Here is a 16,491-nt window from a genome sequence, read left to right as displayed (position 1 = left end):
TTCACTAGTGAGGTCATTTCCTGCTGTTTCGATTTTGATACAATGCTCTCTATTGTATACAGACATTATGATGAAGCCATTCAAGTTTAACAGGATGGAGTTAATGAAGATTTCAGAACTGGTGAAAAAGGCCAGGAGTAATTGTTGGGTAAGTGACGTGAGCTGCTATAAGCAAAGAGAAGTTGACCTTTAGAGATATGACCACGTAGAGAAATTAAGTTTTTGAGAGGAACATGTTGCTGCATATTGCCGTTGCTCTTGCAGCAACGTCCAATATTACCAGGAACCAAATGTGCCACTTCACTCACTTCAACACAGGTTCTTGTTCTCACCATAGCAAAGATGCTGGCAGGTCAAAACTTGGAGTATCTCTTACACTGTTATGGAGCAACAATTAGAACTATCGCTTTATCATACGTCATTTAATTTTGAGCGATATAATTTTACTGCATTGTACTTTTTTTCCCGATAATAGAAACCTTCAAATGGGTTCAAACAGAGCACGACCAACACGTTCTACTCCAAACCTGACAGCCGTCTCTATCAACCGTTGACCATTATCACATACAAGGCTCCTAATATGAATAAGATAGCAAAGGTTTGGGCTGAAATGTGAAAAACTCATAATGGAAAGAGAATCAACATGAACCTCAAACTGAGATTTTGAATTCTAGCATTAGGCCACTTTGCTTTAATTTTTTGCTTCTTTTCTCCTGTCTTACAGCTCAATCTTTAACATCCTTTGTCCATAAGTCCCATATCCACCTCTGCAGGTGTCTTAACCATCTCTGCCTTGCCTCTCTATTTGTCACTTGGGCTTGCTGGCCTCAGAACCGATTACTGTCTAGAACAATGATCATCTGGTTTTTACCTATCCACGTGTGGTTTGTTCTCAAAACAACTACAAAAATACAGAGTTGTAACCAATGTTCCCTCTAATTTTTCATGTGTCTGAGTGAACACACAAACTCCCTGAGCGGTCCCTTGGACCACTGTGAGCAACATCAGACGTGTGCACTGTGGTCACGCCAGCATCTAATCCATCCAAGTTACATGGTTTATTAAAATAATCAAATTGCAGCATTTACATTTATGTTAGACTACTTTTAATTAACTGCTTTAGCCCACTTACAATGAAAATGTAAAAAAAATCTAGTCATTGACCTGTGCAGTATGTTAACACTATTGGAAGTAAAAATAACTTGAATTCCAATTTTGAAAACACAACTTTCTTTCTTTTTTTAAAAAAAGCTCTGACTTGTATTATGAGTCTGTAGTCTGGGAGAGTTCTGTAACTCTCTGTCTGCAAAATACAGTATATAATGACCAATGTTGGGCAATTAATTATATAGTTACTTCTTCAAAAAAGTAACTCAGTTTGGCAAACAACAAAGATTTTTGCAGCTATTTTTTTTTAATGCAGCCAAGGCGTTTTTAAATAAACATTTCAAACTATTTACAGAACAATCAGCTGTTCTGCATCAAATCTGATGCCACACAAATTATTTGTGCCACTCGAAAAAATAATTTCTGTCCCCTATGAGATAAAGGAGAACAACAGCCTGATACCTGCAGGCCTGACAACAGGAGATGTATCACTCCTGTAACACCTGTAACATTCAGTACTCGCCTCATTGTTCTGACACACACAGCAAAACTACACTACACACTAACTACACAAGATTTGCGCTAAACGTCGCAAATCTCTCACATATCAAAGCACCGCCGTCACTCCTAAAACTTCCCCCCGTTTCTTAACAACTAGATGCCACGTTGCCATATCATTTCTTGATTGGTCGACATGGTACTTTCTTGGACGAATAGGAAAGGGAGAGGGGGGTGGAGTTTGTTTTTGCTTTCGAGCCTTTTTTCTTATAAAACGCCGTTTTTACCGTTTCTTCCCGCAGTAAATATAAACAACGACAGTATTCAGGAAGAAAACCAATCATTGCATATTTTTTTTTATCACAACTCTGGTTTTAGTGGCCTATCAACACAATTTAAAAACTGGTATAAAGTCCACACATTTTCCGTCAATTGTTCCGTCTGTCCTGCTCACATCTCCAATGGTTGTACACGTTGTCATTAACGTGGCTTCACTCCACATCAGCCACGTCGCTTTGCTAGCTAAAACACCGGTGTCGGCACATAAGGACGCTGTCATAGCCTGTCAGCGACATTGATTAGCTGCTTATATACGAATGTAAATCGCATTATTGGCTGGACTTACGGGAGCAGCCAGTCACTCACTGACTAACACTGCAAAACAGAATTGTTAAAGTATTAATTTTAATTTCAATTCAGGTTAATTTTTTTTGTGCGCAACACAGATTTTCTGTGCGCAGAGACCGTGCCAGCAGTGCGCAATTGCGCACGTGTGCAGCTTAGGGGGAACATTGGTTGTAACTGAAATAACACATAACTTTTAAAGATAACTCCTACAGACCAAAAGTTGCTGGGTGATGCATAAAGACATAAAATTATGACGACTTGCAGAATCCTCTGGGTCACAGCTAGTTTAAACCACCTTTCTGATGAAGATGATGATGTTGAATGGGAGAGATGATTTGTCATAAAATCATCTTGTGAATTGGTGGATTAATTTGTGATCACTGTCTCTCACTCATTCAGGACGAGTCTGATGAGCTTTTTAAAGTTCTGCTGATTTTAGTTTACAAGTGTGTGTGTATGAACACGAGTTAGTTTTAGTGGTGGGCCTGGTGGTAGTATGGCTGCATAGCTGATTTTCCGGGGGACTTTATGCATATTTTAAGAGCAAAAATCGAAAAATCACCAAGGCAACTCAGGAGGGCGACAATAAGCCTTTATTCCAGCCCAATGTACCGAAAACCACCGAAGTAGAATGAGTATTTAGATCTGCAGCGCTTCTCACCGTTTGTGCACCATGGGCAAGTCTCGGGATTTAAGTGAGTTTCAGCGGGGTATGATAGTGGGAGCCCGAGACGGCGGGCTCAGCATCTCGCAAACAGTGAACCTGTTGGGTTTTTCAAAGACCGCGGTGTCTCGAGTTTACAGCGAATGGTGCCAGAAGCAGAAAACCTTCAGTCAGCGGGGACCGTGTGGACGGAAGCGGCTCGTGGACGAGAACGGAGAGAAGAGACTGGAAAGGCTGATGGAAGCCAACAGCGAGGCTACGATTGAGGAGATCCATGCCATGTACAACAGCAGCGGGGTGGAGAAGCCCATTTCACTTGCAACTGCCCGGCGGACCCTGAAGAGGCTGGGTTACAGCCGCAAGACGCAGGGAGAGGACGTCCTCATCGCGGCAGGGCTGGAAGCTTTAGCCGAGTACACATCCGGCCAAGAACACACGGACACCTCGACGGACATAAAGTGTGAGGTGCAAAACGAGCCACAGATCGAGTCCTCCACGACGGAGCTTGCGCGCAGTAACGAGAATGACTTGGAGACATGAATGTGGTAGTAAAGACTGAATTATTCCCATTCGGCATCCCGGTATTCCCAAAGAAAACTGTCCAATGTAGAGAAGTTCGTTATTAATGGTAAAGAAAATATGCCTTAGAAATATGTTTCCTCGAGTTTATTATTAAGTTTTTATGACTTGCAAAATTACACACTTTGTTTTGGAGCGAGATCGGGATTTTTATTTCTTTGTAATCAGATGTGCAGAGAACATCTTCCTCGGAAAATTCAGTCATCTTCAAAACCATTAAAAGCAATCTGCCTCCAGATGTTGGATACTCATATTTGTCCCTCACCTTAACATCTGTCAGGTGTTATGTCTATAAAATACAGGTTTTTTGCAAAACTAGAGCCATCAATACAGCACCACTCATATTGAGAACACACGAATAATGATGGATCACGATTGATTCACTTTGCTGGTTTCAGTACACATTGGTCAAAAACAATTTGAAGACTATTAATGATCGTTATGAGCCGTTATTGTTATTGCAGACAGAGACTGAAGTCACTTGAAGGAGTGACCACTGAAAACTCTTCGCCCAGAACGTTATTTTTAAAGCACTTTTTATGAAAACATTAAATAAATTAATACATGAATACATATACACACATTGAATTAAGTCAAAATTACTGAAGAAAAATAACGCAAAAAATAAAAGAATTGCCTTTCTGTAATTTCCTGATTAAGAATAAGTCAAGATATTCTTAGAGATTCCTTTAATTTCTTTAATAATGTCCAAAACAAAAAATTATATATGATTCAATATTCCCAAGAAAAAATGCTGCACAAATACCCAAATACGTATTTCTTTATTTTTACATGTGCAGGTGTCTTTTTGTTCTGGCCACCTGTTTCAATAAAGTTGTAACAAAAAAACCCAAGAAAAACTCAACCACGTGATAGTGGCTCCGAGTCATATGACGGAAATAAAACTGGCACAGTTTAGCGGAAAGGACCTAAAACGTCGCTGTTTTACCGAGCTGCCTGTGGGACATTTGGACTCCTGTTGTTCCGTTTCTGGACACACAGTCAGGGGAACTGTAAATGTGACGCTCCTTCAACATCCTCATTCGAGCAGCTGCAGGAGTTTGCGGGGAAGCTCACCTGTTATCATGCTAACCGTGTTTGTTGTTGTCGTTGCTCTTGTTTCTCAAACTGCGGCTCGCTACACCCCGGACTGGACGAGCCTGGACGCCAGGCCGTTGCCCTCATGGTACGACGAAGCCAAACTGGGAATTTTCATCCACTGGGGCGTGTTTTCTGTGCCCGGCTTTGGCAGCGAGTGGTTCTGGTGGCACTGGCAGGGCCAGCAGCCCCCGGACCAGAAATATGTGAACTACATGTCCCAGAACTACCCACCGGGCTTCACCTACCCGGAGTTTGCTCGTCAGTTTCACGCGCAGTTCTTCAATCCGGATGATTGGGCGGATATTTTCAAAGCTTCTGGTGCAAAGTGAGTGTTTCTCTTTAATATTGTATCGTCTTTTTGACCCTCGCCTTCTCTCAGTATACACATCATCATTATCATTATCATTATTAGTAGTAGTAGTAGTATTATTATTACACAGTACACGTACCCTGTGTTACTTGCACACCCTCGTCAATGCAGGTATGTGGTCCTGACTGCCAAACACCACGAAGGCTTTACTAACTGGGAGTCTCCAAACTCATGGAACTGGAATTCTGTTGATACTGGTCCTCACAGGGACCTGGTGGGAGACCTGGCAGAGGCAGTGCGCAACAGGTGAAAAACTTAAGTTACGATGTTAAAAAAAAAAGGTGGTTATTGTTGACAGATGGTATGACACTGATATGCAGAGAAGCCCAGTGAGTTTTAACCCACTGCCTTCCTCCTACAGAGCTTCCTGTATTTTCATATCGATCAGCCTGTTCAGAGCTCTTCATTTGTCAGTCAGGTGTCATTAACGATGCAGAAAAGCTTTAAAGCTTCATATTTGTGGAACTTACTTGTCATAAACTTCTTTACCAACAGATGATTGTTGGGTTAAGATGAATCATTAATAACGGTGCAGCCATGTGTATCAGTTGTAATTGTTGGTTAGATCAGATGTGTTCCCAAGTGATGTCATTTAAATTGCACGTATTGCCGTTTTTTTAATAAACGTCTGTAATTTCCCCTTTTAGGTCATTGCATTATGGACTCTACAATTCCTTGTATGAGTGGTTCCACCCTCTCTATCTCATTGACAAGAAGAATGGCTTCAAAACGCAGGAGTTTGTGCTGCAGAAACTACTTCCAGAGCTTTATAACATGGTTGTAAGGTCTGTGGTGCTTAAAATATTGCGTCAGCAATTTATACATGTATGCCAGCAGTATATTTAAACCTTTGCTCCCCTGTTGCCTTGGAGGTATCGACCTGAAGTCATCTGGTCTGACGGAGACTGGGAAGCACCTGACACCTACTGGAACTCTACCGAATTCTTGGCCTGGCTCTACAACGACAGCCCAGTTAAAGTGAGTGTCTTTATGACAAGGTAGTCATAGATTGTGCACTTGCTTTTATTTTGAAAGTTCAGATGCTGCAAAAAAGACATCCCCTGTGCTTCCTGGATTTTAGCTGTGGTGTATTGAACTGCAGGTAGCAAAAGTAGTCCTCATTCTTTTTCTTAGGATACCGTTGTGACTAATGACCGATGGGGAGCTGGCTGTGCCTGTAAACATGGCGGATACTACAACTGCGAGGACAAGTACACGCCGGGCCAGCTGCCCACACACAAGTGGGAGAAATGCACATCTGTGGATACTCTTTCCTGGGGTTACCGTCGAAACATGAAGATGAACGAACTTTTGCCATTGGCTGCGATTATCGAGGTGAGGATATGCACACAGATATTAGCTTCTGCATTTAAAGTTAACGTTGCTTTTATTTGTATATGGTTGTTATAGAATATCTTTAATCTTTGCTTGTGTGTACAGCCTTCAGGAAATACTCTTGTAATTATAATGGCTGTATTTAATCAATTAATCCAAGCCAAGTGTGCTGTCCTTTTGTTCTGTTGGTTTCTGATGGTTAGGCCATAATGGATCAGTCATCTTTTGCTTATCTGGACTGTAACACCGTTTTATTGCCTGCTTCCTCTTGTGTCTGCTGTTGCTTTGTTGCAGGATCTGGTCCGCACAGTGGCTTTTGGGGGTAACTACCTTCTGAATGTGGGTCCCACACCTGACGGGATGATCCCCCCTTTGTTTGAGGAGAGGCTAAGAGGTGTTGGAGACTGGCTGGAGGTCAACGGGCAGGCCATTTACTCTTCCAAACCCTGGAGGGTGCAGTCAGAAAACACCACTGTACCAGTTTGGTAAGAAAAAAGGGAGATGTGACTCAGATCACATCACTGTATTTTCACTGCATTTTCTTGACTCTCTAGATTCAAGATGAGTCTATCCACAATCTGTCAACTGTATGAGAGTTTTAGTGCAGTGGGAGAGCTAATCGGCTCTGAGGATTAGTGCAGGTTACGGGCAGATACAGACAGGATGAGTACTGTTGTACTTGGCAACACGTATGTTAAATAGCATGGTGTTTGTTTCAATGTGAGGAAGCTGAGAATTTTCACAGTAAAGTGCATAATAAAGCTAGCTATGATCACCTGTATTGATCTAGTTAGGCAATGAGTCTGTGTTACCTTGCTTAGTCCACCAGTCCTGGTGATTTTTACTTTGTTTGGTGCTGGTACTTTTGTATGCAGAAAAAAAACTCTGTAATGGTCTTCACTGTTCTAGGTATACATCTAAAGGGTTGACAGTCTATGCCATCCTAACAGCCAAACCCCCGATGAGCACAGTGAAACTGCTGGCACCCAAAACTTCGTCCATCACACAGGTAAAGAAACAATGCTGTCCATGTCGTACTCACAGTTGAAAAACATGAACTATTTTTTTTGATCTGTTTTTATCTCTTGTCCAGGTGTTCTTGGTGGGGAATCCTACACCTTTATCTTGGGCCCCAGTCAACCCCGGTGGTGGCCTTGTTGTCCTTTTGCCAGAGCTGCCTTACACTCCTGCTCAGGCATGGACGCTTGGACTGGACTTCGTGCAGTAAGCTACGAACGCCCAAAATGTTGAATTATTTCAAATGACTCGACTCAGGTTTTAATGATTGTAGATTAATGGGGAAACTCACTGTCTGTCTTGAAAGGAAAATACCCGTGTAATGAGTTTGTATCATTTCCAGAGTGAAAGAATGAAACACTCCTCCTCGGTGATCGCTTTGACGCTCTGAAGGCTTAAAGATTTACTGTCACTGTGTCTCAGTTGTGTTTGTTTTTTCATGAGCGCGTGTCTATGAATGAAAACGGGATTCTGCTGTTGAGCTTGTGGAGCTTTTCTGGCAGTTTCTCGGCTGAGTGCCGTTTCAGAAATGATTCATTATGCCAGCAGTTTGTTTTGAAAATGAGCAGATTGTATACAAAGCACTTATTTTTTCTACTTGCCTCCTTTTAAAATTGGTGGAATAAAAGATAACTTGATTCGTCTTCTAATTGTTCTGTTATTATTAAGCTTCCAATGCAGGGTCAGTCAGCAAGCAGGTATTTTAGGATTTGCTAAAAGCATAAATGGCACCTTCAATTTTTATTAATGCATCAGTGCCTCAGTTGACAGTAACAAACCTGCGGGGCATGATAATGTTATGACATCTGTACTAATGGATGACTGCGTTGATGTTCTAACCCCTGAAGTGCCACAGGAGGTCCTTATTCATATATAAGTAACCACTGACTGCTTTCAATTCCTAGGATGTGCGAATTGACAAAAATGTCCCCTGAATGTGTCAGTCTGACTTTCCACTTAACTGAGAAGTGAATGGCCACAGGGACTGAGCATTTGACAGAGAATGCCAGCGTTAAATTGTTTTTGTCCTCTCCTTTAGCCTTTCTTAATAGGTTTATCGGGTCTGCTTAGAATTTGCATTGTAAATCCTTCCAGGCGGTGACGGACGCGAGAAAAATGGAAAATCGGTTTGGAGAATCCTTATCATTGACCTCTACTTTGCATTTTAGCCGTGTGCTGTCGAGGTTAATACATCAATGCTGCAAAAAAGATGTGAATCTATAAAGTGATTTACCCTTGAGTTTAGTCTGAAATATTCATCATGAAAAAAGCTGTTTGTTTGTTTTTGTTTTTTTTAAACATGTAAAACTACTAAAAAGCTCAGAAAATGCATTCCATTTCCACTTTACCTTACTGGTATAGTCACACAAAGGGAAATTACACCACTGTCGAGACTATTGCGACAGTATGTAATGAACAGAGATAGGCAGTAATGTGTTACTGTAATCAGATTACTTTTTTCAAGTAACTAGTAAAGTAAGGGATATAATATAAGATAAACCTCCACTGGCCTCACTCCTGCTAAACAGGTGGAAATAGATTTAAGCGCAACAGGACTTAGTGCGGCTGAACCTTTCATTTTATTTATTTTTTGCGGTGTTTTACTTGCATCTATTTGAAAGAGTGAGTGTAAACACAAAACATTATTTTATTTTATATGCTGAAGTATGCAGATAACAGGTTTAAATGTTAAACAAATTTCTTCAAGTCAGAGAATGTTGCATATAATTACATTTTTGCTTGATGAATAAAGTTAGAAGATTAAAATTAATAAAACAATTTTTAAAAAGAGACTTTTTTATTTGATCCAATTTTATATCATGAAATATGCAGAAAAAATAGAATTGGGCTGAAAGGTCTATTGTTTATTACCTATTCAGGTTGTGTATCATGTAACTAAGTAATAAAGTAACTAATTACTTCTCAAAATAAGTAATCAGTAAAGTAACTAGATTATTGTCTTGGAGAAGTAATCAGTAATTACTTCTAACTAATAACTAATTACTATTTTCAAGTAACTTGACCAACACTGGTAATGAACTTATAAACTTCCTCTTGAAGTGGTTGCTTCGAAGATGGGCATCAGATCCACGAGCTACTCTGCTTTGTTTGTCTTTTACATACAGTATATATAAATAAAAATATATTAGTGGCAATTAATCCTCCCGTTATCACATTTGTATTCATGTCAGGTTCTTTTAAAACTTGTTGCTAAAGTTCTTTGGGAGTTTTCCCAGTAAGACACACATAATGTCTAGATTACTTTACATATAACTCCTACTTATTTGGTCATTAATCAGAAAAATCAACACACACAAAGAAGACGCAGCACCCACTCATTTACCTCGCTAAAATAGCTTTATAATAATCATATTAATAGTAATAATATTAGCCATTAGAAAATGTTTCGACAACGTTGACAGTGTTACATTCTGTGTTGGGGTAAACCACGTCACAGTGTGCCATCTCTCTGGGCTTTCAGCGCTATCAGGCGTGCTCCTTTCGACACATCCAGACCCACGAGTCATTACGAGATCCAGAAAATCAATTTGTATGTACAAAATGAGAAGCACAACACAACAAACAGAATCAGGATTTACACCGGGCATCGTCCTCCACTGCCGTCCAGCACGTGTTCGGATCGCTGTGTTCATGCACGTTGTGTATTCACTGGTGGCAATGTGAAAGTTCATATCTTATGGCATCTCTATTGCTATATGCTCCAGTCAATTCTTTTTCTTTATAGGATGAAAAACAAAAAACCCCCAAATAAAGCAAAACAAAATCATTTAATGTTTTAACTGTACAGTATGCTGTCTTGGCACTGAATCGAACGTGTATAAAACAAGTAAGCACGACAATAAAGCTGAGCTTAAAGACAGAAAAGCTTAATGTGTCAAACCCGTCTGATTTAGAAATCATGGTGAGACATGAAAGAGAAGGAGAAGAGGGGGCTATTGTGTTTTTTGCTACATTATAGAGTAGAACACAGAGAGTGGAGCATCTTATCAGTTTGAAGTCTGTGTTGCGTCTCTGTTGTGGCAGCGCTAAGAGTTCAGAGTGGAGTAAAAGCACACGGAGAAAGAAGGTCATAGGTCTGGGTCTTCTATTCGCTCCACCTGTTCAGTGCTTACTTTTCTCTCGGTGATCTCACCCCGCACGGGAGTGTCCATCCGTGATCCCAGAGAAAAATATCTTCCCAGAGTTATTGTCAGTTTCCTCTTCCTCTACTCCGTCTCCTTAGTAGCAGCGATTTATTTACTTTCTCGTTAGATATTAAACTTTTTTTTCTAGTTTTTGTTTCGTTATTGTACACAAGACTCATCCTTGAATATAGAACAATGTTTACCCCATGGCTGTGACTGACAACACCGTTTGTAATAATGGAAGGGATGGCAATTAATAACCATTTTAATGACAGCAATCATACTAATAATCATGACGCAATAACAATATGTGTAATATTGAGAAGAGCAACGTCTGTTGGTAACAGGTATTTACATTGTTGTAAACACGACGGTGGCAGGGTATCATTTTTGTTAATTACACAGTAATTGCTCAGTTTTCTCTGATCCGCATGGCTAGCCGTGTCTACTGTAAAGCGACATTACAGTGCTAATACGCACACATACAGAAGTACACCTCAGTGCTAAAGGCACATTGGAGTTTCAGTTAAACTTCTGCTTGGCGCTGAGCTGCTCTGGAGGCAGAGAGGAAGCAACAAAGAACATTTAAGGAAGCTTGCTTAACAATTAGGATCTTTTGATAATGCAAACATTTCTTTTATTAGATATGGACTCAGCTTTTCAGCAATAGTTGCTCAGTGTATTAAGACTATAATCACCTCTGTTAATTCCTTAGTCTGAACTTAAATTTCCAGCTAAACACGAGTACGTGAGAAGAATTGATGCAATCCAGCATGCTTATATGTAACTGCTAGCAGTCTCAGTAGGCTGGATCCACATTCTGTATGTAATAAATGTGTATAGCTTTGATCTTTTGATGATATATTGGGCCTTGATACAACCTGTCTGCTCATTTGTTTCAGCTAAAACTTGCTATAAACCAACTTTCCTCTGACTGGCCTTTTCTCACAAACAGAAGGGTTGAACTGAAGGTGGGCGGGGCTTCTGTGCTCACAGCCAAGAGCTGTGCACCTGAGATGGCTATATTAGGGATACCTGATGTCTTCTATATCCTACAGAGCCAAGAACAGAAAAACCATCAGAAACCAGTGCTTATTTCAGTTTTTGTTTTGTATAGCCTTTTGCCACTGTAACAGTTTATATAGGACCAAAACATGGAAACATATATTAGCCCCCACCCTTTTAAATAAGCTAAGTTTGATATATGAGTTTGAATAATGTTACAGCCTCCATATCTCTCTACACTGACCTTAATTTCCAGTGTTTTCCAATTCACTCTCCTGTATCCTAGCGCTGCTAATGCTAAGCAAACATTTCCTATTGCTGTTGGTTAAAAGTATTCAAATGCTGATAATTGTCTGAAAATGTTTTTTTTTTTCACACATTTGATCACCTTTAAATATTGCTGAGAATAATGACACAAACGAAATGTTTTTAGAAAATTGCCTCCTCTGCTTCTCGTAATTTGGGTTAATTCAGTGACTTAGCTTTTTCCTCCAGAGCAGCTCTGTCTCACAGAAATGTAAAATTAAAACTCAAATCTGCTGCTACTACACCCCTCCAGCTTCAGTCTGTTGCAGATGCACAGCACACAGCAAATGCACACACGTAGCACATCGGCTACGATCGCCTCCATCGCCAGCTCCTGCATGTTACCGCGCTCCGCTTTCCAGTCTCGGAGAATGGCTGAAAGAGAATCTGGGCTCAAATGACGTGTGATTTCCACACTTTCAGAGAATATTAACAACATTCCTGCAGGGCTGGTCTGGCGCTGTATGTTCAGGGTCTGTTGGTTGAGAATCCCCTGAGGACAGAGGCCTGGGTTGGGGATTGGAGACACTGCTGCTAGAAACTGAGGTACTGAGAGTTGGCTTATCCATCTGGCTGTCCACGTGGGGTTTTTGCACTTACAGAAAGAGGTGAAAAGGTTCATATAGCAGTCTGTCTGTTGTGTCGGTGAGTGCTCAGGTCATGTTTGTACAACTCCAGTGTACTGTGCAGATATCGAACAATGAATAGATACAGTAAAGAACGCAAACCGTGGAAATCACAACCACCAGAAGTGTGTTTTCAGTGGACCTGTTATCACAAGGCAAGGTGGCTGGCTAACACCTCAAATTATGATAAACAATAGAGGAGAATGTCAGCGAGAACTGAAAACAAAGTAGTAGGAGTAGTTGTTGCTACTGTGGATAAATATCCAACAAAGCCTTTAAAAGATTCCTGGAGCCCCTCGAGGCCAACTCATAATGGAAAGACCTTGCCATCCCTCTGAATGTAGCTTTGAGGATTGCGAGGGTGGAGTCAAGAGTCCTTCACAGTGGAGTTACAGTAATAAAGCAGGTCTTTGTGCTTTGTTTCATGAGGGCTGGGTCAAAAACGCAGCTGAGATGTTGTCAAGTTTCAGGGAGAGAGTATGATGGGGATAAAAAGGCCGCTCTCCGTACCGCACGCCTTCAAATGAATTAAACATAAAATTGGCCATTTCACATGGAGGCTGTTAAGCGCATCGCCTCGGAGTCGAACTGAAACATCGATTGCGGTTTTCAAGGACGTCGACGTCAGTGTCCTCCGAGGATGTGATTGTTGTACAAAGACAGTGTAAAATCCTACCAAGTTGTTTTTGTTTGAAATCACAAAAAAAGGCTACAAAAAGTGCTTTCCTTTTATCCGTCAAAAAAAACCAAAAAAAAAAAAAAAAACCCATTAGATTCTGCTAAAGGAAGCTGTAATAAAGCATGCAGTATTAACATCAATAGAATTGCCAGTCTTGTGTGGGTATTGCAAGTGAAAGTGGGGGAGATCAAAGAGGGCGTGTCAGTACAGTAAAAAGAGTTTCTTTACCAATATTCTCTGTATATTTTATACTTTTCTATTTACATTTCTTTATATACTGTAAACTGTGTTCAAAGGAAACCTCCACATATAGCTGGTTAGGCACATGTAGTTGGCTCTAAAGAGGAAATACAGGAAGGGGATACAGCAGTATATGTCATTAGAACCACAGAAGATATACAGTAGGCCTAAGGAGGCTCACACTTGGCAATTAACACTCTTGCCAGTTATACCCTGTGAACCTGACTCACACACTGAAGATAATAATATTCGTTTGAGATTCTTTTTCACATGTACTGAGTCTGGATATGCCACACAACTGTAGTATCACACAATGCTATAATCTATCATAATAATACTGTAGAATTTCACATTTGATATATGCTTTTTTAAATTCGTACATATACTGTACTCAATAATCTCTACTAATCTAGAAATGTGGATTATATTATAAAATATACATCTCCCAATAAAATATCCCATTTTTCCAACACATTCCATCCAAATATTAGAAAAAAAGGAAAAACAGGTCATGCTAAAAGATTTTTCAAATTTAAGTGTGTGGGTTTGTTTTTTTCTTCTATCGTCAAAATGGCAGATTTGGACTTTTTAGTATTCGCCGGGCTTCGTCACATGTCCCTTGTGACTTGCAGCCCTTTGTAAGCATTAATTCCAGTGCATTCACACACACACATGCCATTTTTCTGTGCAACATCCATACAAAACACTTGTATCAGAAATATCTGTTATGAAGTAGATTTGCAAATGAGGCCCCCTTCAAAAACTCTTCAAATCGTGCTACACTTTGCAGAGCGGAGACCACAGAGAAGAGAATTTCAGGAAGTAAATAACGAGAAACAAAGCACACACACTTCCACTTAATCAAGTATTAGCTAATTTCACCACAGTTGCCAAACTCTGTCTGGCAGCTCGGCGGTTTCCTGTGTTTGATATCTCTTTGGGGAGGTTTCGTAGGGCACTGCTGTTCACTGAATACAACTCCTTTTTGTTTTCTCTCTTCAGAGAAATCATCCCTTCGTTGTAATCAGGGCTCTGTGAGATTGAGAGGACGGCACTTTGAGTTAAGCAAGCAGATTCTGCTGAAGACTTTGACGGTTCTTTTATTTTGCGATCCGCTGCCCTCTTAATTAAGCAGTTGGGGGAAATCCACTCAAACAATTTCCAAGAAAAGAGAAAATGCACTGCGCGCCAGGGAAAGCACTGATTAAGTGCGAAAAAGCACGAAAAACAACAACAACAAAAGCCCCACCCCACCCAAAAAACCCTCATCTTCTGTCATGGCTGTTTCATCGGGGTGTCTGTTAATTCCTGACTGAAGTGGCGAGAACTTCCTACAGAACATTGTTATTAGTTTGGGTCCTCATTTAACCACTCGGTGGTGCTATAGTCTCACAGTGAAAAAGGGGGCTTTCTCAGCAAAGTCCTGAAAAGCCTTGGAAAAAATATTCTCCCCTAAAAGCTCACAGAAACCCCACCCCTGAACGCTTGAAACTTCAGAAGGACTACATAAGAAGCAAACGGCTTCTCTCCCCTAGTTTTTTATTTATTTTATGTCTGCAGTGCTCTCTAGCCGTCAAGGCTGTGATGCTACACTGCAAAAGCTCCTTCTGGCAAACATGAGTGTGCACTCTATGTACAAATAGCACTTGCCCATTCAAACAGCCTCACTGCTGAATGCTGAGGGTAGTCAAACGAAAACACGAGATTTGAGGAATTAAAGAGAGAGACTTAAAGTGATTTCATAGTCTCTGACCGAGTGCCGCAGGGGACAGATGGCACCTGGGTGAAAGGTGCAAGCTGTAGTTGGCTGACAACGACTGGGAGGGATGTTCTTTGGGGTTTGCCAGCCATCTGACTTTAAGGGCATTAGAACTGATGCTGAATTCATCCATGTCTGTTCATCCACACTGGTAGCATCAGTGAAGCGAATGGACACATCTTGTATGTGATTAAGAAACCTCACAAAGAAGGATGAGGTTTTACTGCACACGGCATCCATACAGGGAGATTCTGTATGAGTTCTTGTACCTGTTAAGCCCTTGATTTTTCAGTGATGGAGATGTGCTCGGTAAACACGCACAGGCATGCTACTACTGCGTGAACCTCGGTTGGTTATAAAAGTGGACTGCTGTTTGTCTTCAGCCATAATATTAATCAAAAACAAAAAAAAAAGACTTAAAAATGTCTGCTAGCTAGCTACCATTTCACGTTTAGGCCTCTGTGTCTGTAAAATATCCAAATTTCAAGACACTACGATGGCTGTCATTGCTTGTTTAATGAGTATGATAACTGATTTCGATGGAAATGCTAGAGGGGAGTAGCGCATTAACAGCGTGCGGATCCAAAACTGGGCTCGGAGACAGACTGAGATTGGTGCGCGGGCCAGCTTCGCAGGGGGTGAGGGTGGGTGAGAAGGTGGGAGGGAGACACCTCAGCTCGGTGTTCAGAGTCGAGTCTGGGCTTCGGGGATGTAGATCTCGATACTGTCGGCACTCTCTGTTGCCGAGTTCTGCCTGAAGGAGGCAGTGCGCCGGGTCTGCAGCAGCCGCCTCCTCGCTTCTGTCCTCTGACGGTCCCCGAGGTCCATTGACTTCTCCCTGATGGGCAGGGTGTGCCCACCGACGCGAGGCACCACCAGGCCCCCTGACCCACCTCCTCCTCCACCTCCAGCAACCCCATCCCCAACGCTATCAGCCCGGAGGCTGCCACTCACTCCACCTGCTGGCTTCTTTGGTAAGGGTGGAGGAAGCTTCTTGTCCTCCTAGCCCAGTCGTGGTGATCAGGTGAACAGGCAGTGGATTAACCGAGTTGGGAAGTGAGGGGGGAAAAAAAATATGGTTTTGTATGGTTGTGTAGAATCCCATGCAAAAACAAGAGGAGATAGAGGGAGGATGAAAACCCAACAAAAAGGTAAGAAAATCCAACATAAAGGGCAAAAATTCAAGTGAGGAAGAATCACGGACCGAGACATAACGACAAAGCACATAAAATCAGCAAAAAAACATCTCAGCATGCGTTGGCGTTGGGTGAAGTAAAAGGCAATGAAATGGGAGAAGGTAAATAGAGGTAATGCACAAAGAAAAAGAAGAAAAGAGAAACAATTGTTAGTTTGTTGTTGACTGAATAATGTTGATCAGTGAGTAGCCAAACCTTTATAGAAAATAATGTAATACGCTGCATTAAATGCAAAA

The 16,491-nt window shown here is 41.2% G+C and overlaps 2 protein-coding genes across 4 annotated transcripts in view; one reads left to right on the top strand and one right to left on the bottom strand.

Annotated features, from left to right (window-relative positions):
• Nucleotides 1-4,337: 4,337 nt before the first annotated feature.
• LOC100711041 (alpha-L-fucosidase 1) lies at nucleotides 4,338-7,948 on the top strand. The gene is made up of 8 exons (XM_003448924.4): nucleotides 4,338-4,901; nucleotides 5,058-5,192; nucleotides 5,594-5,731; nucleotides 5,819-5,924; nucleotides 6,081-6,281; nucleotides 6,576-6,766; nucleotides 7,191-7,290; nucleotides 7,375-7,948. The coding sequence occupies exons 1-8, from the start codon at nucleotides 4,366-4,368 to the stop codon at nucleotides 7,507-7,509; spliced, it is 1,542 nt and encodes a 513-aa protein (XP_003448972.2). The 5' UTR covers nucleotides 4,338-4,365; the 3' UTR covers nucleotides 7,510-7,948.
• Nucleotides 7,949-9,637: 1,689 nt separating this feature from the next.
• The window catches only part of dlgap3 (discs, large (Drosophila) homolog-associated protein 3), a 162,872-nt gene continuing 156,018 nt past the window's right edge, over nucleotides 9,638-16,491 (bottom strand). For all 3 annotated transcript variants that reach the window (XM_025902372.1, XM_025902373.1, XM_005453886.4), the window contains exon 13: nucleotides 9,638-16,061. In XM_025902372.1, coding sequence (XP_025758157.1) covers nucleotides 15,744-16,061 — 318 coding nt within the window. In that variant the 3' untranslated portion in view covers nucleotides 9,638-15,743. The remainder of the gene's footprint in view (nucleotides 16,062-16,491) is intronic.

This window comes from Oreochromis niloticus, linkage group LG22, assembly GCF_001858045.2.
Source record: "Oreochromis niloticus isolate F11D_XX linkage group LG22, O_niloticus_UMD_NMBU, whole genome shotgun sequence".
NCBI lineage: Eukaryota > Metazoa > Chordata > Actinopteri > Cichliformes > Cichlidae > Oreochromis > Oreochromis niloticus.
Note: the sequence above shows the minus strand (reverse complement) of the source record. Positions and strands in the feature narration are given on the sequence as shown.

What these genes read in the sequence shown, in the direction of transcription:
- LOC100711041 (XM_003448924.4), top strand. Translation starts at nt 4,366, where the DNA reads ATGACGGAAATAAAACTGGCACAGTTTAGCGGAAAGGACCTAAAACGT. An exon ending in TTCAAAGCTTCTGGTGCAAA is followed by an intron (nt 4,902 to 5,057) that starts GTGAGTGTTTCT and finishes TCGTCAATGCAG; the next exon opens with GTATGTGGTCCTGACTGCCA. An exon ending in AAACTTCGTCCATCACACAG is followed by an intron (nt 7,291 to 7,374) that starts GTAAAGAAACAA and finishes TCTCTTGTCCAG; the next exon opens with GTGTTCTTGGTGGGGAATCC.